This window comes from Arvicanthis niloticus, chromosome 17 (genome assembly GCF_011762505.2).
Source record: "Arvicanthis niloticus isolate mArvNil1 chromosome 17, mArvNil1.pat.X, whole genome shotgun sequence".
NCBI lineage: Eukaryota > Metazoa > Chordata > Mammalia > Rodentia > Muridae > Arvicanthis > Arvicanthis niloticus.
In genome coordinates this window covers 54,832,878-54,855,242 of record NC_047674.1, presented here as the reverse complement: position 1 = coordinate 54,855,242, position 22,365 = coordinate 54,832,878, and the positions used below count along the sequence as shown (strand labels likewise).

The 22,365-nt window shown below is 51.1% G+C and overlaps 2 protein-coding genes across 3 annotated transcripts; one reads left to right on the top strand and one right to left on the bottom strand.

Annotated features, from left to right (window-relative positions):
* Positions 1 to 4,738: 4,738 nt before the first annotated feature.
* Positions 4,739 to 8,161, top strand: Gnmt (glycine N-methyltransferase). The gene is made up of 6 exons (XM_034521446.2): positions 4,739 to 4,969; positions 6,412 to 6,539; positions 7,097 to 7,207; positions 7,405 to 7,547; positions 7,634 to 7,755; positions 7,842 to 8,161. Exons 1-6 carry the CDS (start codon positions 4,764 to 4,766, stop codon positions 8,011 to 8,013), a joined length of 882 nt encoding a protein of 293 aa, XP_034377337.1. The 5' UTR covers positions 4,739 to 4,763; the 3' UTR covers positions 8,014 to 8,161.
* Positions 8,162 to 8,283: 122 nt separating this feature from the next.
* On the bottom strand, positions 8,284 to 20,727 carry Pex6 (peroxisomal biogenesis factor 6). Of its 2 annotated transcripts, XM_034521671.2 has the most exons (17): positions 19,802 to 20,724; positions 18,144 to 18,307; positions 17,676 to 17,759; positions 13,060 to 13,162; positions 12,846 to 12,979; positions 12,222 to 12,333; positions 11,667 to 11,875; positions 11,107 to 11,302; positions 10,852 to 10,928; positions 10,382 to 10,514; positions 10,099 to 10,304; positions 9,920 to 9,981; positions 9,640 to 9,748; positions 9,230 to 9,346; positions 9,055 to 9,132; positions 8,807 to 8,946; positions 8,284 to 8,640 (listed from the first exon to the last, which is right to left on the bottom strand). In XM_034521671.2, exons 1-17 carry the CDS (start codon positions 20,681 to 20,683, stop codon positions 8,504 to 8,506), a joined length of 2,943 nt encoding a protein of 980 aa, XP_034377562.1. In that variant the 5' UTR covers positions 20,684 to 20,724; the 3' UTR covers positions 8,284 to 8,503. The 2 variants fall into 2 exon arrangements, with proteins under 2 accessions (XP_034377562.1, XP_034377563.1); XM_034521672.2 differs by lacking the exons at positions 8,284 to 8,640; positions 8,807 to 8,946; positions 9,055 to 9,132 and having other exon boundaries at positions 9,640 to 9,786; positions 19,802 to 20,727.
* Between the last annotated feature and the right edge of the window lie 1,638 nt (positions 20,728 to 22,365).

Genomic DNA, 22,365 nt, shown 5'->3' with positions numbered 1-22,365 from the left:
TAAAAAGGAGAAAGGCATGAAGGCCTTACTTAGGTGAGTCCCATAAAAACTAGACTGGGACCCAGCAGGTTCCATGCTTGACCTTTTAGGCACATGTGTGCATTTTTAGTTGACAGGTCTCTCTGGCACAGCCTGACCTAGAATTTACTGGCCAAGGCTGGCCTTGAACTTGTGAACCATCTGTATTACAAGCATGTGCTATGTGCCATGCTCTACTCATGTGGACCTTAAGCTGAAACCGGGTGGAGCCCACCCCACAAAGGAGCAGGACTCTGGTGACGTCACACTGGGTCTGGGGCTTGTCCTCAGAAGTGACTTGCACTGTAACAGTGTGATACCATCCGTGTACTGAGGAGCTTGGATCAAACGCAGGGCCTTGCCGTGCAAGGCGAGTGGTTTTACCCCCGAGCTACACCCCAGCCCTGCTGGAGGCACTAACTAAAGATGCTCTCCAGCAGCTTTTAATTCCCTGAGACCTTACCAGGTCCTCAGGCACATTCAAAGAGGGTTAAGTGTTTCGAGGCCAGCCTGGTCTACAGAGTGAGTTCCAGGACAGCCAGGGCTAACACAGAGAAAAACCCTGTCTCGAAAAATAAAAAAAAAATTAAAAAGAGGGTTAAGTGACACATCTGTCTTCTCTCTCTCTCTTATTCTCTCTTATTCTCTCTTATTCTCTCTTATTCTCTCTTATTCTCTCTTATTCTCTCTTATTCTCTCTGTTTCTCTCTCTCTCTCTCTCTCTCTCTCTCTCTCTCTCTCTCTCACTCTCTCTCTGTGTGTGTGTGTGTGTGTGTGTGTGTGTAAAGTGACAGGCAAAATGAAGTGTCCTAAAATGTCTGGCTTTTCAGATTATCCACCCAATCCTTTTGTATGCCCAGGCAAGCCGTGGCTGCATAGCAAGACTTCCATTTCAAAAACCCCAAAGTAGGGCTGGCATGATGGGTTACACCTGTGATCCTCAGAAAGCACAGGCTAGCCTGGGCTATGTAGTGAGACCATGTTTCAAGACAAAATTGGCCATCAAGATGGCTCGGCGGGTCTTTTCCCTGCCGTTGAGTTATTACTACATTCTTTTTTCACCCTCACAGATGTGCCCCAACACACCCGCCTCAGGGTTCCCTTGTATTCCTCTCAAGTCGGTGGTAAACAGATTTGCTCTCAGCACATCAGCCAGCCAGATAAATTATTTTCTTGTAACTTAAGATAAATAACAAACTGCTTTTTGTGAAGAATGCATCCTTTAGTTGGGTATGACTGTGCATCATCTCCGCATGTAGGCAAAGGCAGGAGGATTGCTCCGAGTTCAACATCAGCCGAGCCTATATACAGGTGCTAGGCCAGCCAGCCACAGAGAGACTTTGCCTCCTCCAAAAACAAAGAAAAAAAAAATGTATCTAGTTTTACAGTTATATACCTGTAACGCCAGCATTTAGGAGGCTGAAGCAGAATTGCCTGGAAGTGAGACCCTATCTAATGACAAAAAAAGGTCTAGCCTATGGAGGTATAGCTCAGTGGTATAGTGTTTAGCACGCATGTTAAGACTGAGCAACATTTTCATCCCCAACATCACTAAAACACCTTCCTACCCTCACAAAAACATTTTACTGGTGGGGAGACCCCAGCCTCATAGAGGTGGTTGCTTTTGCTTTCTTGGAAAAAAAAAAAGTCTGCAGGTGCTGCTTCCATTTGAGAAGATGATTCTTGTTTGCTTTTAGGCAGTATCTTGGTAGTCAGGGCTAGCCTGGAACTTACCATGAAGCCAACAGTGCCAGCCCTCCCCCAGCCCGTCAGCATGTCCACCATGCCCCGGTTAACTACTCTTCCTTTCCTTTTTTTGATTTTTGGGTGGTTCTTGCTCTGTTGCACAGGCTCGCCTCCTCCCTTCACATGATTTCCTGCCTCAGCTTCCTCTGTAGTTGAGACTATAGGTACATGCAAGGCGTTCCATCACGGATATTTAAGTTGTGTATAGTGGCTCATACCTATAATCCCAGCCTTCTGGAAACCGAGGCAAGAGGCGTGCTTTCAAAACTAGACCTAATAGTACCAGGACAGCCAGATCTTCATAATAAGACCGTCCAAACAGTGGCTCTCAACCTGTGCGTCACAACCCCCTTGGGGGTCACATATCAAAATCTTGCATATCATAACAGTAGCAAAGTTAGAGGTTTGAAGTAGCAATGAGGTAACTTAATAGTTGGGGGTCGTCGTAACAGGAGGAACTGTGTTATACAGTATTACAGCATTAGGAAGGTTGGGAACCACTGGTCTAAGACAACAAACCGGCGAACAAGATGGTTCAAAAGGCAGAGGTGCTTGCTGCCAAACCTGATGACCGGAGTGTGAATTCTGGAACCAATATGGTAGAAGGAGAAAACTGAGTCTCACATGCTTTTTTCTGATCACAGACACAGTTTTTGTTGTTGCTTTTTTTGAGACAAGGTTTCTACATACCCCTGGCTGTCCCGGAACTCACAGAGATCCAACTGCCTCTCCCTCCTGAGTGCTGGGATTAAAGATGTATATTTAGCTGTGTGGTGGTGCTTGCCTTTAATCCCAGCACTTAGTAGGCAGAAGCAGGCTGGTCTCTGTGAGTTCAAGGCCAGCCTGGACTACACAGAGAAAGCTTGTCTTTCAAAACAAAAAAGTATGCATCACTACACCTGGTTCCTCACTTTTTAAAACCTACATAAATAAATGAAAATATACCACTTAAGGTGCTCAGATGAGGGGCTGGAGAGATGGCTCAGTGGTTAAGAGCACTGACTGCTCTTCCAAGAGGTCCTGAGTTCAATTCCCAGCAACCACATGGTGGCTCACAACCATCTGTAATAGGATCTGATGCCTCTTCTGGTGTGTCTGAAGAGAGCTACAGTGTACTCATATATACATAAAATAAATTCTAAAAATCTAGCCGGGCGGTGGTGGCGCATGCCTTTAATCCCAGCACTTGGGAGGCAGAGGCAGGCGGATTTCTGAGTTCGAGGCCAGCCTGGTCTACAGAATGAGTTTCCAGGACAGCCAGGACTACACAGAGAAACCCTGTCTCGAAAAAACAAACAAAAAAAATCTAAACAAACAAACAAAAAATAGATGTTCAGATGAGATTTTTAAAAAAGTTTAATAGGTTTATCCCCAAAATGTTTTGATACATGGCCTTGGATTTACTTGAAATTCCTGAACACAATTTCTCCTCTCCGCTCCTTCCTCCACAGGGATGGATGTAGCCCAGATTTGCCTTCAACTCTGTGTAGCCTAGGATAACCTTGAACTCTGGCTTTTGTGTCCTCAGCTCCCAAGTACTGAACTTACAGGCATGCACTGTCACACTCAGCCTTGAGAGTCTTTCTGAGCCTAGTGTCAGAGACCTGTGTAGAGACATTGAGTTCCCAAGGCTGAGCCTGAACAGAACCATTTGAGATTGGCTCTGTGCTAACAAAAAGAAAAAAAAAAATGTAGGCTGGAGAGATAGGTCAGCCATTAAGAGCCCTATCTGCAGCTAGGGTGTCAGTGCACGCCTTTAGTCATAGCACTCGGGAGGCAGAGGCAGTCGGATCTCTGAGTTCGAGGCCAGCCTGGTCTACAGAGTGAACTCCAGGACAGCCAGGGCTATACCCTTTTGTGAGAAACCCTTTCTCACAAAAACCAACCAGCCAAACAAACATAAAAACACTTACTCCTCTGTAGGGTTCACTATCCCCAGCAGCTACACAGTGGCTTACCATGTACTGACATATGAAGACAACCATACACATTATAAAAAAGTTAAGTCACACAACTGTGGGTGTTCTTCCATCTCCAGGGCTCTCCCAGGGAGAGAAACTCCTCTCGCTGTAACTAATCTTGGTGGAGTTGGAAGGGTATGGGTGGGTGAGGATGATTCTCCACATCTGAGTCTTTGGTCGCACACATCTTCCAGAACCTACTTTACCCCTGCTGGGCTCTTGTCCTTGGTGGGAAAAAAAGGGTGAGTGGATGAACCAAACTGACCCTCGAGTTTGATGTGATGCCAGCCAGAGTGGGAACTCTGGCTTTTACTCCTGACCCTGAACTTCTCTCTCTATAGGCGCCCCCATGGAAAGCAGGTAGAAGGCTTGTTATGTTTCCCAGGTGGTTCCCCAATTCTTTAGCACACATAATCCTCCTCTCTCAACCTTACTCCACCCAGCCTTTAGGAGAGTACAGAGTATATACCATACTGGATTGGAAGGCCCAGGCTACCTTAGGTGAAGGTAGAAGGTGAGGTGGAAGGGATGGGCCTGATGCTATCACCTGGAGAGATAGATACACGCCTATCTCCAGGTGTACTCTTGTGCTTGGATGGGCAGTTCGGCATCTTTTTCAAAGACTGCAAAATGTCCCCACACAGTGACTCTCCTTAGTGGAGTGTTCCCTCCACTAAATGATACTTAATGATAACGCAGACGCCTTTCTGTGCTGGGCATGGTCTAATTCTGCTCTGGGTGGATTTCAAAGTCTTCTTCCCTTTCCTACTTGGGTAGGGGTGGAATGGTCTCTCATTGCTTTACTTTGTTAGTTCCTCCTGGCTACCCTGGTGCGTCCTATCTGACCTATCTTATTACTGAGAAACCTAGGTCCAGGATTGCCGGGCTGCGCCATCCTCACTGCGGGGGCAGCCTGCCTGGCTCCGGGCCCAGCAGGGGCGTGTCCCTGCGCTCACCTGCCATTGGCCAGGTGGGGCCGCCCCGCTAGAGGACTATAAGTGCAGAACTCGAGGGCCTGAGAGCCAGGCACAGGTCAGGATGGTGGACAGCGTGTACCGTACCCGCTCCCTGGGGGTGGCGGCTGAAGGGCTCCCGGACCAGTATGCGGATGGGGAGGCCGCACGTGTGTGGCAGCTGTACATCGGGGACACCCGCAGCCGTACTGCAGAGTACAAGGCGTGGTTGCTTGGGTTGCTGCGCCAGCACGGTTGCCACCGGGTGCTGGACGTGGCCTGTGGCACAGGGTGAGTCCCAAGGAACTGACTTGCCTAGGACCGCTGCACCACAGGAAGGCCAGTGGGGGCAGCCTTTGCCGGGTGGAGCCTGCCAGGCAGTACTAGGGGATCGAAAGTCCTTGCTCATCGGGGTAGTATGGGCATGGGGAGAGCATCTGCGAACCAGTGCGGGGAGGGGGCCAGGGAGACTCGAGGCAAGGGTGTGAGCCAAGAAGGGTTCATGGGACAGAGCAAAAGCCGAGCTTTGGGTCAGGCTGGATCCTTGGCTCCGGCGTTGTTCCTCCTGCGATGGCCTCTGACTGTGTGAAGAGAACATCTGTGGTACGTTTGCACAGCCAAGTGCTGTGCCAGGAGTACGTGTGTTGCAAACTGCAACAAAACCCCATGAGGTAAGTAGTGGTTTTCTCTAACCAGTACTAAAGAAATTCATTTCCAAGAGGTGAAAGGCCCCCATTTGGTGGAGAGGATAGTAGGTACTAGGGTAGCGTCTGGCCCACACTCCCAACTCAGCACAGGACACATATGGACACCTCTGACTGAGTTAATTTTCAGGAGCACCGGCATGTCAGGTACTCAAATGCACATTTGTAGAATGCCTGGTTATGATTTTTTTTTAAATTTTGTTTTATTATTATTATTTTTTTACATTGAGCCGGTGAGATGGTCCAAATACTAAGAATCCTTATGGCTCTGGCAGAGGTTTTCGGTTCCCAGCACTGCATCAGGTGGTTCATAATTGCCTGTAATTCCATTCCGGGGAAGTCAGCGACCCCTTCTGGCCGTGGAGGGCACTGCACCCACATATACATTTACAGACATAATTAAAAATGAAAATTTAAATTAAAGTGTTGCTGTGGGGGGAGGGAGTGGGATTACGTCTGAAATGTAAATAAAATATCCAATAAAAAAATTTAAAAGTATTACTGTCAGGTGTGGTGACACATATATTTAATCCCAGCACTTGGGGAGGCCTAAATAGGTGGGTCTCTGGGTTCCAGGCCATCCAGGGTTATAAGACCGTATCTCTAATAAGAGGCAGCTGGGAATATGGCTTATGTTCTTACAGAGGACCCAAGTTTGGTCCTCAACACCCTCCCCTGGCTTCTGTAGACACAAGGCATGCACATGACGCACATATTCAGGCAAGACACATAAAATTAAATTTTAAACATTTTTTTTTTTTAAATAGAGTCTCTCTTTGTAGCCCCAGCTGTCCTGGAACTCACTATTTAAACCAGGGTAAAAACCTTTCAATTTTTTTTTTTTTTTTTTTTTTTTTGCCACCTGATAGGGAATATTCTTAGTGGGTCATCTGAGGTCAGTAGAGATGGCCTGGGACAGGAAGCAGAGGAACGGACTCTGGAGTGTTATGTGTGGGGAAACGTCATGTTCATTTGGCCGCCCAGCCTCCTCTGCCTGGTCCTCAGTCCCCCATCTCTGACCTCATCCAGAGTGGACTCTATCATGCTGGTGGAAGAGGGCTTCAGCGTGACAAGTGTGGATGCCAGTGACAAGATGTTGAAATATGCACTTAAGGAACGCTGGAACCGGAGGAAGGAGCCAGCCTTTGACAAGTGGGGTATGTCAGTTCAGCCAGGACCCCCAGGCATGCATCTCCAGGCTCACTCTTGTCCCTGCCCTGGCTCTTTCATGTGGGCGGGCGGGCAGGCTGACTGGTTTTCCTCAGGGCACAGCACAGTTCCTGTTATCTTCCTGAAAAGGAAGGCTTTCGCACCAGAGTAGGATTCCAGGTGGTAAGAGCAAGTTTGTTGCATTTTTGGTCCTAGGACTTGAACTTGGGCATGCTAAGTAGACACTTGACCACTGAACTACACTGCCAGTATTTTTTATGTTTTTCCCGTGTTGCTTGGTCTGGCTAGGCTAGGTTCAGGTGATTCTTCTGTCTCAGCTTCCTGTCCGGCAGGGTCTAGAGGTGTACCACGATACACTAGGGCCTGCATACCTACTTAACTGTCTACCGCATCCTGTCTGTCCTCCCTACAAGAGCCCCTAAGTGGAGAGCTGGCTCTCCCCCATTTCACTCCCCATGTCCCTAGTGAGTCCCCATGTGTCTCTGGGAGGAGGTGCTTGCTGCTCTGCTCTGCTATAATTCTGAACTCCTCCCCTGGCCTCCAGTCATCGAGGAAGCCAACTGGTTGACTCTGGACAAAGATGTCCTAGCAGGAGATGGCTTTGATGCTGTCATCTGTCTTGGGAACAGTTTTGCTCACCTGCCAGACTTCAAAGGTAAGCTGGTGGCCCTGGCTGTGGCTCTGGCCTTGAGTTCCCCCACTTCCGAAGACGGCTGGGTGGCTGGCTGCTCTGATAAGGAAGACCTGCATTTTGCCTGTCTTCTTCAGTGCTGGCACTTGGGAGGGCCATGGGAGGGAAAGTGGGACTGGAGGCCCAAGCAGATGGTGTCTGTGGCCCCGCTTGGCACCCAGGTGACCAGAGCGATCACCGGCTGGCGCTAAAGAACATTGCGAGCATGGTACGGCCCGGGGGCCTGCTGGTTATCGACCACCGCAACTATGACCACATCCTCAGCACAGGCTGTGCACCCCCCGGGAAGAACATCTACTATAAGGTTGGGCTGGTCCCAGTGGGAGGTGGGAGCTGGGGGCAAGAAGTCCCACGGTGGCTTATGGAAGCTAACACAGCTGATGTCCTCAGAGTGACCTGACCAAGGACATTACGACGTCAGTGCTGGCAGTAAACAACAAAGCCTACATGGTAACCCTGGACTACACAGTGCAGGTGCCAGGCGCTGGCAGAGATGGCTCTCCTGGCTTCAGGTATGGTGTGGTTTGGCAGGAGAGAGGTAGTGGTGGGGAGACCTGAGGCCAGCAGCCCTCATCCTTGGCTGGGGCCCCTCTTGCAGTAAGTTCCGGCTCTCTTACTACCCACACTGTTTGGCATCTTTCACGGAGTTGGTTCAAGCAGCCTTTGGGGGCAGGTGCCAGCACAGCGTCCTGGGTGACTTCAAACCTTACAAGCCTGGCCAGGCCTACATTCCCTGCTACTTCATCCACGTGGTCAAGAAGACAAACTGAGTTTGGCTTGGACTCCCAGAAGCCCCCTGCCCTGGCAATGGCTCCTACCCTAAGACCATCCCATGCAATGACACAGATATTGCAGCTGGGTGCAGAGATGTGGGGGTCAGTCAACGAGGGAGTCAACAATATAGTCTGCCTTTTCCAATCCCCCGTGCCTTGTGTTTCTTTCAGAAGCAACTTGTTCTTGTGGTGTCCAACCCTCCCCTCCCCTAGACCTTACTCCTCCCATAACCTTGCCTTTTGCACCACAACTTCTCACACGACCAGCAGGGGGCAGTATACACTTTATTTTCTGTCCCAGAACTGGCGCCTCAACACAGATCACAGGCTGCCAAGCCCCAAGCTGCCAGCCCAGCCTCTCCTCCTGAGCACAAGGGCCTTCACTAGGGCTCACAAGGGATCTCTGGGAGGAGGCAGCCTTCAGGTGACAATCAGCAGGTACATTCCGCCACGTGGACGAAAGCGGACGGCGGGCAGCAGGCAGTGCCTAGCAGGCAGCAAACTTGCGTTGGATGTGCTTGTATCTCAGCATCTCCTGCTCGCTGACTGAGGGCTGCAGCCGGGCTGCAGCCTGCAACAGGTCCTCCATGGTGAGCAGCAGTGCCGAGCTCCGCAGCTCTAGCCCTGAGGGGTGGCAAGGAAGAGTAAGGCCAGAGCCCCACCTTAGCTGAAGAACAGACGCTTCGGTCTAGGCCTAGGTAGAACGCCATGGGGAGACACCTCCTGCTCAGCCGCTCCTCTCAAATCCAGGGCCAAGCCTGTCTCCCTTAGGGCTGTCACGTGGGCTCACCTTCCTCTAGGTCTCGGACCCTGCGTTTGAGGGCAGTCATCATGGCGTCAGAGCAGAGAGAATAGAGGTCTGCGCCGGTCAGCTGGGGCGGGCAGCAATCCAGCACGTTCATCAGGCTCACAGAGGCCTCCAGCTTGAACCTGTTACACCCATATCAGAACCGTTAAAGCTGGCCTCACCTTCTCCCTCAGAAGCCACACTGACTGGCCCGCATCCCCTAACCTTTATAAGCCCCGCCCCCAGCTCACTTTCGAGTGATGGCGCTCAGAACGCGCAGCTGGGAGGCCCGGTCCTCACTCGCTCCTACAAACACCAGCTTGTCAAATCTTCAGAGAGACAGAGACGGGAAGTGTCAGGGCTGCCATCCATGAGAGGCTAAGGAGCAGAGGAGGCTCGCGGAGGAGAGAGGTCCAGGGTACCCACCTGCCGGGCCGCAGAAGGGCAGGATCCAGGAGGTCTGGTCTGTTAGTGGCTCCGATCACAAAGACATCCTGAGTGCTGTGAAGCCCGTCCAGCTCAGCTAAGAGCTGAGACACAACTCTGTACGGGAGGGAGGAGGCAAAGGCCCAGGAGTCCCTGCTGCGCCCTCGGACCAGCGGTGCTTCTCTCTGAAGGCTGCTCCAGCAAGGCCCCTTGCTGAGCTCTGCCCCATGTCCTTACCCACACAGGTCCCTCCTCCACGTTCCCAATTCCTTTTTATCGTCCCTTCCAGCTCTGAACCGGAAGGGCAGGAATTCCTATAGAGGCCTGATCTGGAGACCGCTATGATTCCAGATATCATAATATCCGTCCCATCTGGGATCCCACACTCCGTTCCCTCCGAGGCCCCTGACCTGTCCATGACCCCTCCAGAATCTCCACTCCGTCCGCGGCTTGGAGCTAAGGAGTCCAGTTCGTCGAAGAAGATGATGCACGGAGCTGCGGCTCTGGCCCTGGCAAACACTGAGAGAGAGGCTCGCAGGAGAGTGGTGTCAAGGAGACTGAAGCCAGGGGAAAAGGAGAGCAAATGGGCCTGACAGTTCCGCCCAGGCAACTGCCCAGCAGGGCCAGCCATGAGCAGCGGCTGGGGAAGATGGGGAGGGGCCCAAGGCTTGCCTCTCCCTGCTCACTCACCTTCCCGAACATTCTCCTCACTCTGGCCCACATACATGTTGATGAGCTCCGGCCCCTTTACACTGAGCAGTAAAATGGACCAGTGAGACCCATCAGACATGCGCAATACCGCTGTCCTCCCCAGCCCCGCCCCCACTTGCTACAGCTCCCAGCATCCCTCATTCCTCGGCCCTGCCAACCTGAGGAAGGTGAGGCTGCACTCGGTAGCTACTGCCTTGGCCAGCAGGGTCTTGCCAGTGCCGGGGGGCCCGTGGAGCAGAAGGCCTGATCGTCTTAGGCCCAGGCTTAGCAGCTCAGGGTGTTCCAGAGGCAGCTGGATGGTCTCCAGGATCTCCTTCTTGACATCCTGCAGCCCGCCCACATCGTGCCAGGACACTGAAGGGATCTAGGAGATAGACCAGTGGTTAGGGACATGGAAGGAGAGCAAGCTCTTATCCCACCTCCAAGGCCCTGGATTCACACCTTGGGTGCTCCCACAGCTTGGGAGTGAGCTGTTTGCAGTTGGTCTAATGCCTGCCCGAAGTCCTCCGCCAAGAGGGGAAAGCCAGCGGCGCACAGCTCTCCCTCATCCTCCTCACTCAAACCGCCTGCCAAACTACGAAGAGAAACAGGGGGCTAGGCTTACAGCTGTAACCCAGCATCTGGGAGGTTGACCGCTAGGGATTTTTAAGAAGTCCAGGCCATGCCTTTGATCCTAGCACTCATGTGAGAGGCAGATGGATCTCTACGAGTTCAAGACTAGCTTGGTCTACACAGTGAGTCCAGGCCAGCCAAGACTACATAGTGAGTCCCTGCCTTAAGGGTAGAAAAGGAACAGACCAACCAGGTTATGGATTAAAGCTATCACAAACAACAGAGAGATCCCCTCTCCGCCAGGGCTCTCTACTGCCTTCTCCCAACCTTCCCAGCCACCTGAGATGAGTTTGTCTTACCCCGAGGCTTTGATCCGGGTGCAGGCTGCCCGGCAGGTGTGGGTCAGAAGTGCATAGAGGTCCCCTACCACAAAGCCCTAGGGAGTTACACAGAAGGACACATGGGTAGGGCACAGCAGGCAGAGCCCATGGGGTCTGGCCTCCAGCTGGAGCAGAGGCTTTAGTGGTTTCCAGTCTCGTGGGGCAGCAGAAACAGTCCTGTGTGACAAAGACCCTGTGATCTCCCAGAGCCAAGGCACCCGTGCAGATACTCACCGCACAGCGCCGGGCCAGCTGTGACAGGTTAACCTCCTGGCCCAAGGGAAGGTGGGCAGTGAGGGCCTGCAGGACACTGAGCCGCTGACCCTCGGACAGCACTGGCACCTCCAGCTCATGAGGAAACGCTGTCTGCACATCAGTGGGCAGGTCCTGGGCATGGCTTGTCGTGGCCACCACCATGAGAGGAGGGCACCTGCAGACAGGGAAGTGGGCAGGGTATAAGAACATGCTTGGCAGCTCCTGAGTTTGGTGAGCAGGTATGGGGAGGGTTGGTGTCAAGATCGGATAAGGATGAGCACCACCATCCAAAGTTCCACCACTGTCCCCTGATGGTGGCAACACCGTTAAACGGGACTCTGTGCTTCACATGGGGAGCTCACTGAGGACAAAGGCGTCAACCTAGTGTTTCCTTCAAAATGCTAGATCGAACCCTCTCAAGAATTGGCCCCAAGGACAGGTAGGTGAGATTTCTGAGAAGCTAGCAGGGTGTGAGAAATTGAGGAATGGAGGGCTGAAAGCGGGGCTTCCCCTTCATAAGCTGCCTGCTCTATAAGTACCTGCTGAGAGGGTCCTCATCCAGGAGGAGGTGACGCAGCGTGGCCACAACGCGGGCATCCTCGCTCAGCCCATCTCGGTCCCGGCCCAGAAGGTCTACAGCTGTCAGCAGGAGGACTGCAGGCCTGCAGCGGCGAGCCCTGGAGAAGACGGCCTGCAGCTTTGTCTCCACAGCCCTGCTGCTGTCTGCACAGAGGCTGGAGCAAGGCACCTGGGGAAGAGACCAGATGCGTCTGTAGGGAGGAAGCAGGATGGCCAGGGCAGAGAGGTGGGAGGAGTCAAGAGTCGCAGGCCATCTCTTCTTTGCAGAGCAGGGATGGGTGAAGGAGGTACTGGCCTGGTGGGAGCTTCTGTTTACCCTATCCGTTCCTTGGAATGTGCAGCCTTAAAACCCCTTCTTCCTGAAAGGCCCTCTGAGTGGCCGAGCCTCACGGGGCTATACACTGGCCTGCACTACGGGGCTGTGTTAAGGCTGAGGGAACGCAGAGGAAGACAGAGAAAGGCAAATTTGAACTCAGTGGAAGCGGCTGGGGTTCGCTCGCTCCAGAGGCCTTCACCTTCAGCAAGTGGAGCCCGAGGCGGCGGCATGCAGCCGTGACCGCTGTGGTCTTCCCGCTGCCTGGGGGACCCCGCAGAAGCACACAGCTGGTTCCAGTGAGCAACGTCCCTCTGCAATTAGAGAACAGATACTGTCCCCCGCTTTCCGTCCAAATGTTAAGACCCCAGTAACACAGGGACCCCTGGATCTCATAAGCATCCCGTCTCTCCTCTGCCTCCCTAACCCCCATCCAGGCAGTCTCCACACTCAGGCCCTGTCCTACCCCACGGCAGGTCTGGTGCTCTGGCAGAGGCACTGAGAGCATTTGGCAGTCTCCGTGAAGCCTAGCTTGATAGGTCTGGTTTGAAGAGCATATGGAGGGGTCTGGATTTGAACTTGGGCCACTGGAGTGGGGTACTATGTCTTTTGGGGGGGGGTGTAGTGGTAAAAGCCAGGATGGATCATGGGCTCCCCAAACAGAAAAGCAGCTTCCTGGGAGTCTGCTTGTGTGAGTGAGTAGCTGATGGACCCTGACTGGGGTAGACTGCTGGAAGTTATCTCCCTGAACGATGCTCTCCAGGGATGCTCTGAGCAGGCCCATCTCACAGCCTGGATTTACTGCTCCTGGTGTGGCCTCACTCACCCAGGCTGCAGGTGAGGCTTCAGGATAGCACACAGCTCATTTACCAAGGCCTCCAGGCCTGGAGGAGACAAGCTGTCCCAGGGTGGGGACCTTCCTGAAGGCAGCGGTGGGACAAGACTCAGGGCGCTACCAGCCTGTGAAAGGAGGAAGCAGCTCACAGAGGCTCTAGAGGACTCCTACCCCTTTGAATCGCTCCTCCCACTCAAGGCCTTACCAGGTATAAAGAGGTGTGGGTGGTGTCGGCCAGGAAGGCACTGGCGGGCCCACCTGGGGCTTCTCCAACTGTTTTCTTCACTTTGAAAAACACCTCCCGCCACCTGTAAGAAAGGAGGGTCAATGAACCCAAGACAGAAAGTCCGCATCTGCACCTCTTGGAGAGCAGGTGGCTTTCTCACAGACGAACTGAACTTAGGAGCAGCACAGGTCAGTGCCCTGAGACTGAGGCAGGGCGGGGGTGGGGAGGCTGGGTAAGGGGGAAATGGGGTATGCAGAAGGGCAACCCCCTCATTACAACCATCATATAGCCCCGGGAGGGCATCTCTAGGGCCTAGCCACCCACTCCAAAGGTGAAGCCACCATTATTAAGCACAGCAGCCTATGGCCGTGTCCCTTGGCTTCAGACCAGACTCCCCCTCCTACAGATCTGCACCAGGGTCCTGGATCTCAGACACAAGAGTCCTTTGATTTTTATTTAATAATCCAGCAAATTCTAACTAAAGTTAGATTGTTAATCATGGCATCTAACTCTAGTCTCAGGGAAGCTGAGGCAGGAAGGTTGTAAGACAGACCAGGCTGGCCTACAAAGTGAGAGAGTAATTCTCTATTCCGGAATTATCTGTGAAGCTTTATAAATAAGTATTTTTCATGCATTTTGTGAGTCCATTCAACAGGCTGGTGATTACCAGGATCAGGGGTCAGGGCAAGAAAGAGGGAATGATTGTTAGTGCCCACCGTTTCTGTGTGGTTACGAGAGCTCAATCAGAGCCGTTTGCACGATTCTGTAACAACAAAACCCACTGAGTTGTACACTTATTTTGATTGGTTTTTGTTTGTTTGTTTGTTTGTTTTTTGAGACAGGGTTTCTCTGTGTAGCTCTAGCTGTCCTAGAACTCACTCTGTAGACAAGACTGGCTTCAGACTCGTGGAGATCCTCTTGCCTCTGCCTCCAGAGGGTAGGAATTGAGGGTGTGGGCCACCATGCCTGGCCCAACACACATTTTTAACAACATAAGCTGGATGACAGTGGCATACACCTTCCCCCATGTTAATTTATTTAATCACTTTACATCCGGATCACAGGCCCCCTTCTCCTCCCAGTCCCCTCTCCACCCAATCCCCAAAGGGGGAAGCCCCCCTTGAGTACCAATCCACCCTGGAACATCAGGTCACTTGGAGATTTAATCCCAGCACTTGGGAGGCAGAGGCAGGTAGATTTCTGAGTTCGAGGCCAGCCTGGTCTACAGAGTGAGTTCCAGGACAGCCAGGGCTATACAGAGAAACCCTGTCTCAAAACAAAACAAAACTAATAATAATAATAATAATAATAATAATGTTAAATATTACATCATCCGTTGAAAGAAAAAGGTAGCACAAACCCTAAGTTTATCCCAATTCTATCTAATGGGTGTGGGGTATGACTCTGTCTTTTATGCAGTCTGAGGCACAGCCAGGGCTGAGCAAACCCAAAACTAACCAGCAACACACAGAATCAGAGATATTTAAGCTACTAACCGAGAAGAGGGTATATAGCAGCAGTAACCCAATCTCCTAGAGACAATCACTAAATACTCCTCCTTTAATTCCTAGGCAGCGAGACACCATGGACAGAGTATACTCTGGGCCTCTTTTAAGACCCACTGGGATGCAAACTCCTGACTTAAAATGTCTTACAGCTGCTTACCCACTGGCAGTGAAGGTGGCTTCAAAGTAGATGAAGGTTTTTGTTACAAAATTCTTGTAAGTAGGGCTGGAGAGATGGCTCAGAGAAGTACTACCCAAACAAGTATGAAGACCAGAGTTCAGAGCCCTAGAACCACATCAAAGATGCCTGTATGTCAGCCTACCCATAATCCCTGCAAGCACAGGAGGAGGAGACAGGGAATGACCAGGGCAAGCTGCCTACACAGACTTCCAGGAGCAGTGAGAGACCCTGCTTCAGAATACAGAGAGCAATGCAGGAAGACACTTGATATCTACCTCGGGGCCTCCACACGTGTGCACTTGCACACCCACGCGCTCACGCTCACAAACCCAAAACAAATTTCCTCTGAGTTATTCTGGTTGGCAGTGGCTGTGGTTAAAAACTAAAATGTAAAGAGAAAGATGCACAGTGTCTGAAGCCTAGAGCTTGGTGCAAACCAGGTGATAGCTGCGTGTGAGTGTGAGCCGTGCGAGCATGAGCCCTGCTCTAGCTCAGAAGACTGCGCCTCACCATAGCTTAGGCAGGGTACAGCCTGCCTCTCTATCAAGCGTCCTGTGGGTACATTCTGGAAGCACTGCGCAGGAAGGTGATGAGGGGTGGCTCTGTGGGGTTAGGAAGGAACCACCTTCTTCAGTGGGGACTGGAGCATAGAAAGGCCAGTGGTCTAGACCCTACCAGAGCCTTGCAGAGGGAGCAGGGGCCTGGGGCAGGACAGGCGAGCACACAGAGAGCTACTCCTTTTTAGCTTTGGTTTGTGAAGCAGAGTACAGAGAAGGCTGAAGAGGGTCCTCCCATGACAACTCCTTTCTAGGGAATGTAAGATTGCTGGGTTCCCCTTAGAAAGCCCAAGTGGCCTAAACATTTATACCTGCCCTTGGACTCACCGGCTTACTGTCCCCACCCTGCTTTCCTTAGAACCTGCTAGGTACCCAGAAGGTGATCAGGTTTCTAGAGCAGGGTCAGCAGCAGCGCAGACTGGCCTGCTGTGTCTCAGACCACCTGTTCCCCTTCTTAAGTACAGAGTGAGGGAGGTCTGCAGGTCTTCTACAGAAAGCCAAGTCAGGGGCTGTGGATTTAGTTTAGTTGGTAGAATGACTGCCCAGCTCCTAAAAATCTCAGGACTTGGGAGGCAGAGGCAGAAAGATCAGAGTTCAAGGCCATCATTCACACACAGATTTTGAGGTTAGCCTAGGCTACATGAAACTCTTTCTGAAAGAAAGAAAGAAAGAAAGAAAGAAAGAAAGAAAGAAAGAAAGAAAGAACAAGAGAGGGAGGGAGACAGAGAGAGAGAGAGAGAGAGAGAGAGAGAGAGAGAGAGAGAGAGAGAGAGAGAGAGAGAGAGAGAAACAACCTAAGTCAGGCTGGGTATGGTGGTGTATACCTTCAATCTCAATCTCAGACTTTGGGAGACAGGCAGTTGGGTATCTGTAATTTCTAGGCCAGCCAGGGCTATGAAGTGAGACTGTCTCTGAATGAAACAACTGATTCAGGAGGCTGGGCCTGGAGAATTACTCCAAGTTCAAGGTCATTTGGGGTTTCATAGTGAGTTGGGCCACCCTGAGCTACAGAGTAAGACCCTGACTCAAAATTACAGTACCAGCTCTTAGGCACTTGTTGAAGAAGAAAGACAGGAGATTAGTTAAGTGCCAGCCTGGATGCCAGGCTCCTGATAAGGACTAGGGTTAACTACTACTGCCTTTATCTGAGCACTACAGTCTTGAGATAGCACCGGTACCAACAGGAACCACACTCTGGATGTAGACAAAGATGAGCCAGGCATTCTTGGCAGGTGTCTCTCCTGGCATAGGACACAGGATGAGGTGGAAACCCTGCGAATCACAGCTGCTGAAGATGGGTTACTGGTCTGTGAATTGAGCTTTCCTAATAAAACACAAGGGGGGTGGGTAGTCCTCCTTTGGAGTCCCTAACAAGCAAAAGGGTTCACTTTTCCTTAATAAATCTTTTCTGGGAGAAGAGGTTTCAGGACAGAGTTTCTCTATGTAGCCCTGGCTGTCCAGGAACTTGCTCTGTCAATCAGACTGGCCTTGAACTCACAAAAATCCACCTGCCTCTGCCTCCCAAGTGCTGAGATTACAGGTGTGCTTCCCCACCACCTGGCCCCCTAATAAATCTTCTCTAAAAACAGCAAAAGTGGAGAAGGGCATCAAGATTGCTCAGTAGGTAAAGGGCTTTACTGCCAAGCCCGATAACCTAACTTTTATTCCCAAAACCCGTAAGGTAGAAGGCCAGCTCCTTCTCCTCAGTGGAACCTTGACCTCAAATTGTCAAGTAACAAGTGAGTATATGTAGCACACACATGCACTCTTGAATACAAACAAGATAAACACAAAAGAAAAACAAACAAACAAACACTAAGGAGATGGGAACCCAGACTGGAGAAGACAGGACTACAGCTTGGGCTACAGTTAAGTTTTCTTCCCTTCATCGAAGGCCAAAGTAATCTTAAGTTTTCTCCCCAAGCTTGGGTTGGCCTTGAACTCATGATCTTCCTGTCTCTGCCTCTCAAGTGTTACAATTATGGTCATCCCAAAGCCAGTGAGGTGCAAAGACATGCGTTTCTGTCAGTCCCATTTTTCTGTTTGTTGTTGACTGTAATTATGGATTCCCATGTCGTTTGTGTGTTGGGGATTGAACCCAGGGCCTCCTGCCAAGCGAGCCCAGTGCTCCACACTTAGGTGTATCTCCAGCTCCACTGAAATGTTGTTTATTCACTCTTCAGTGTTGTGTCTTCCTATGACACGAATCAAATTTAGTGCCCCCCCCCATATCTCTCCAGCAATAACAAAATATCCTTTGGCACAAAATTATTATATACAACTTGTGGAGAGAAGATTATGGAATTGCACTCAGGCTGAGTCAGGACTCCAGGTGAGGAGGCAGCTTCGTACCTGGGCAGTCTCTCCAGGCTTCCTTCCAGGATCTCAACTTGCCCAGCCGTTGATACACACAGAACATCCCCTTCCTGGACCACCCTGCAACACACAGTCGCCTCAGTCAGCTCACAGCAGGAGTCAGGAGTGTGTTCCTGACACATCTGGGCCTCCTTCCAATAAGACCCACAGCCCACAGCTTCCCAGGCAACGTTCTAGGGGACAATTAAGACTCAGAACACACTGGGCAAAGAGTAAAACTAGAAATGAGACCAGAAGCCAGAGCTGGAGAGGCCTCCTGGCTCTCTCAGAGTTCTCTTTGACTAAACGGTCCTTTTTTTTCTTTCGCCTCATGCGTACTCCAAGGCTCTCTGACACAATATGCCTATATGACTTCTCTTAAGCCAGTAGCTCTGGGTACCTGGATCTGAGACATGGGATGGGAGGAGGGGGACAAGATGAGGTGTTCTTTTCCATTCAGCTGACCTGGGTGTCTGAAAGTGCCGGTAGAGAACATGGTCATAATTTCCATTAGTGCTGTAGTGAGGCGAAGACAGAATTTCAATGTGTAACTCGCGAGCGAACGGTGGCCCAGGCAGTGGTGAACAGCTTCCTTTGTCCTCAGGGGCGATGGAGCCTTCCAGATACCTCTAATGGAGAAACAGTCACCACCTTACCATCTCCAAGGAGTCAGGTTTTACACTTAGCAGCCAGTACCTACATCTGCCTTTGTCTTTCCTGTATCAAGGCTAGTGACCAGAGGCAGCCAAACTGCAGACCTGTTGCAATCTCCTTCTAAGATGTACCAACTCTCCACTCTGGTTCCAAAAAGCTGCCTCCAAGTACAAGTTATCTGGGCTTTTGATACTTGTCATCCCAAAGCCAGTGAGGTGCAAAGACTGGGTTTCCGTAAGTCCCACTTTTCTGTTTGTTGTTGAGACAGAGTTTCTCGTAGCCTAGATCAGTAGCTATGCTGGTGGGAATGCTCCTACCTCCACCTCCCAAGGGTGGGGATTACAGGCACCATGCCCGGCCTCTACAAGCTCTCTGAATGACAGCAGGCAGCTACTGAATTGACACTAAGTGGTCTCTGGACATGGGGAAAGGATTTAGTTTGTTGTCTCATTCCACAGCTCAGATTGGCTGTCAACCTAGTAACTTTCCTGCACCAGCTTCTCTGGTTCAGCTGACTGACTTCCACTGTACCAGTCTTTTTCAGTCAGAAGGAAACCACGTCCACTTATTCTCATATGGACATCTCAGTGGACGGGTTTGGGTGCTAGGCCAAGGGTGCTCTTTCACTGAGCCACACCCTAAGTCCATCTCTCGGTATTAACTGGTCACTCACCTAATGGACGTTTCTAAACCGATGGGCATGTTTTGTTTCTACACGTGGCCATTAGGCACCTGAGGGAGGCTAAATCAACTCCAGAATTACTGTTAACTAGTTAATTAATTTTAAGTGGCTACTGGCTGGCTTCCTTTCAAGCCAGCACCAGGCTAAACCATACATTTATATGATTAGAAACTAAACTGTCACCCCCCCCCAAGCACTGTATTTTTAAAAGTAAAGGCAGAAACCAAACACTTCAAGAACTTCTCTTAAATGTATTTAATAAGACATATTAAACATGAGTAGAAATAACAAAGAACCCTTTCAATGAACGTACAATTTATAACTGAGACTAGACAGTGTGTAATCATAAAAATAAGATATAAATTCTAATAAAGATGGAAAAGGCTAGAGGAAGAAGGAATGATGTTAAAGTCGTGGTTATGAAATCATGAGGAGATTTCTGCAGGTGTCTTGTTTAGGTAAGCCTTTAAATGATGGTGGCTTTATCAGATCAGGCTAGAACGGAAGTCAGTCAAGGAAAAGCAGAAGTCAAAGGTACCAAGATACCATTCTAATAGAGCAACCCAGTTACTGACTGGGGGTAGGCAGAGCTGGTACTTGACAGGGAACCTCACCTTTCACCTGAACACATGAAAGACAGTTTGATAACAGAAAACGAGTAAACAAGACTAAGAGACCTTAAGTCCAATGGTAAGTAAGGCACAGGAGACCTACACGCTACAGCTCTTAGCCTTCCAGCGCAGTAAAGACAGGGAAGAGGGCAGAAGGAAAAGGAGGCATTCCTGACCTGAATTCTGAGCTCTCCCACTTCCAGGGGGTCACAGCCGAGATTAAAAGCCAGAGTGGCAGGCACAAACACCAGTCCGTCCTTGAGTGGCTCTCCCAGCTGCCCAGAGTTGGGTCCCAGTCTCTCGGACAGGTCCCAGCGAGGCTCTAGAACCTGTACTTGAGCCAAGTGCGGCTGGGAGGTGTTGGGAAACCCTCCGACTCGGGTCACCCATACCCATTCGCCCTGGAAGAGCCCGAGACTCCGTAGACAGCTCCGGCTCACACCTAGCGCATCTCCAGTCCCTCCCAGAACCCCTTGGAGTTGCCGGACTGAGTGGGAAACTGCAAAGGAGGATACTAGGGGCGCGGGTGGGGGGTGGCTGTGGTCCCTACTCTCCGGGCCCAGTTTGGCTCGCCCGCGGAGCTCAGTTACTGCCAGCCGTGTGCCCGGGCCCAGCAACCCTTGCAAGGCCGGTCGCGTCTCCAACACTCGCGAACCGGGCACGGGTAGGGTCTCTCCGCGGCGCACCAGCAGCGGCCCGACTCGAGGCCCAAGCCCAGGCCCCGGAGACGTGCCAAGCAGCGCCCAGCCCAGGGCCGGAGGCCGGCGCACAGGACGCGCTCGCACTCGCGCCCCGGGGCCCAGCGCTAGGACCCGCAGCAGCGCGCGGCTCACCAGCAGCGGCGGAGGCCCGGGCCCTCGCTGCTCGCACTGGGCGCCGGACCCTTCCACGGCCGCCACGAGCAGCGCGGGCCCCGCAGGACTTTCGCTCGCCGGCCGCAGCGCCAGCACCAGGCCCAGCCCCGTGGCTGGCCACGGGCCCCCGGGCGGCAACAGCACCGCCAACGGTGGTGTCTCAGTCGGGAAGGGTTCTAGGACGCGCAACACAGCCAGCGCCATGGCTAGGAAGGATGGAGCGGCTCCACTTCCGGAAATAGGTAGCGGAAAAAGTCCCCGACACGAGGCGTTTCCGCTTCCGGCAGGAAAGTGGGCGGGGTGTTGGTGGCCAGGTCGGGCCCCTGAGAAGACTGAACGGGGCCTGGCTTGACTGCCCTCTCCGGTGTCGCCGACGCACGCGCCCTTTGAATCTGACTGTAGGAGCATTTCCCTTTACAATTCGGTAGGGCAAGCAGAGTCCTCTCAGCCATCATGTCCCGTAACATGAACTCAGTATTTAACTGATCAAGAGAAATTGCTGTGAAAAATAGGAGTCTATTTCCTGACGAAGTCTTAATTTGTCCCGCTCAGCTGTAGGCACTGAGGCTTGAGGGTTACAACGTTGTAGGAGGGAGTGGTAGGATAAAACTGCCCGAGACATGCGTATGCCTACCTACTTGATGTAGTGGCTGCTGACTGAGTTAATGCCTGTGATTCATGTAGCCCCGTAGCTTGGTGTTGCCACACCTCTCCCAACACACACTACTTACCGGTTCCATGATCCAGTGCCTTGGGTCCTTCGTGTTCTTTTTCTGTCCTTCTACTTTGGCCAAACTTTAAGATTGAACAGTTTACCTATTGTCTCAAACCCGTTGCTCTACCCTAAATAATCCTCAGAGAGCTATAGGAGAGAAGGCGACAGAGAAGGAAAAGCGTTGGAGGTTTCTGTGGTCGGAACTGAGCCAATAGCTTTACTGTTACTTAGATTTCATTTTTGTCTTTACTGTTCCACTACATTCAGTGATAGGTTACATTTCTTTTTTTTTTTTTTTTTATGATTTATTTTGTTGTACGTGCATTGCTGTTTTGCCTGCACTTATGTCTATGTGAGGGTGTCAGACCCCCTGGAACTGGAGTTACAAACAATTGTGAGTGACAGGTGGGTGTTGGGAATTGAACCCGGGGCCTGCTGGTACAGTAGTTAGTGCTCTTAACAGCGAAGCCACCTCTCCAGCCCCCATAAGTCTCCTTTGTAATTAACAGCTACAGAGTTTTTGTCAACTACATTTAATCAATATACTGGATTGTGGTTATTCCCCTTTTCTGGACCTTGTATTTTCTTCCAGTTACTGTTAGGCTGTCTCCTTTCCTTTGCAGTCAAACCCCTTGAGATAGTCTTCAATTCTGTATAGTATACATTCTGGCAAAAACTGGACATCAGATATCAGAAAGTTGGGTATTGACTACATGTATTAAGGTATCTTTATCCCCAGAAGATAAGAAAATATTTAATTTCTGATTATAGCTCCTGGAAATCCCTTAGGTCATAAACCTGAAACTGGCCTGGAGATGTAATTCAGTTGGTAGAGTGCTTGTCTGGCATGGTGTTGCCCTGGGTTTGATCTTAAGCACTTTACAAAACCAAGTGTGGCTGTTTTATGGAGTCCTGTCGTCCTAGCACCAAGGCAGGTGGAGGCAACAGCTACATGGTGAATTTGGAGCAGCCCAAGATACGTGAGAACTTGCTTCAGTGGAAATGTGCATTCTCTCCTTTTGTTATGTTTTTTCTCCTTTTTGTACGTGTATGTGTTCATGTGTGTGCACATGTGTAATCGTACTTATGTACGTATGTGATGAAACTTTTCCTGGAGAGATTCAACACGTATTTTCCCACCCCAGACCAAAGGCAGACCAAAACATAAATA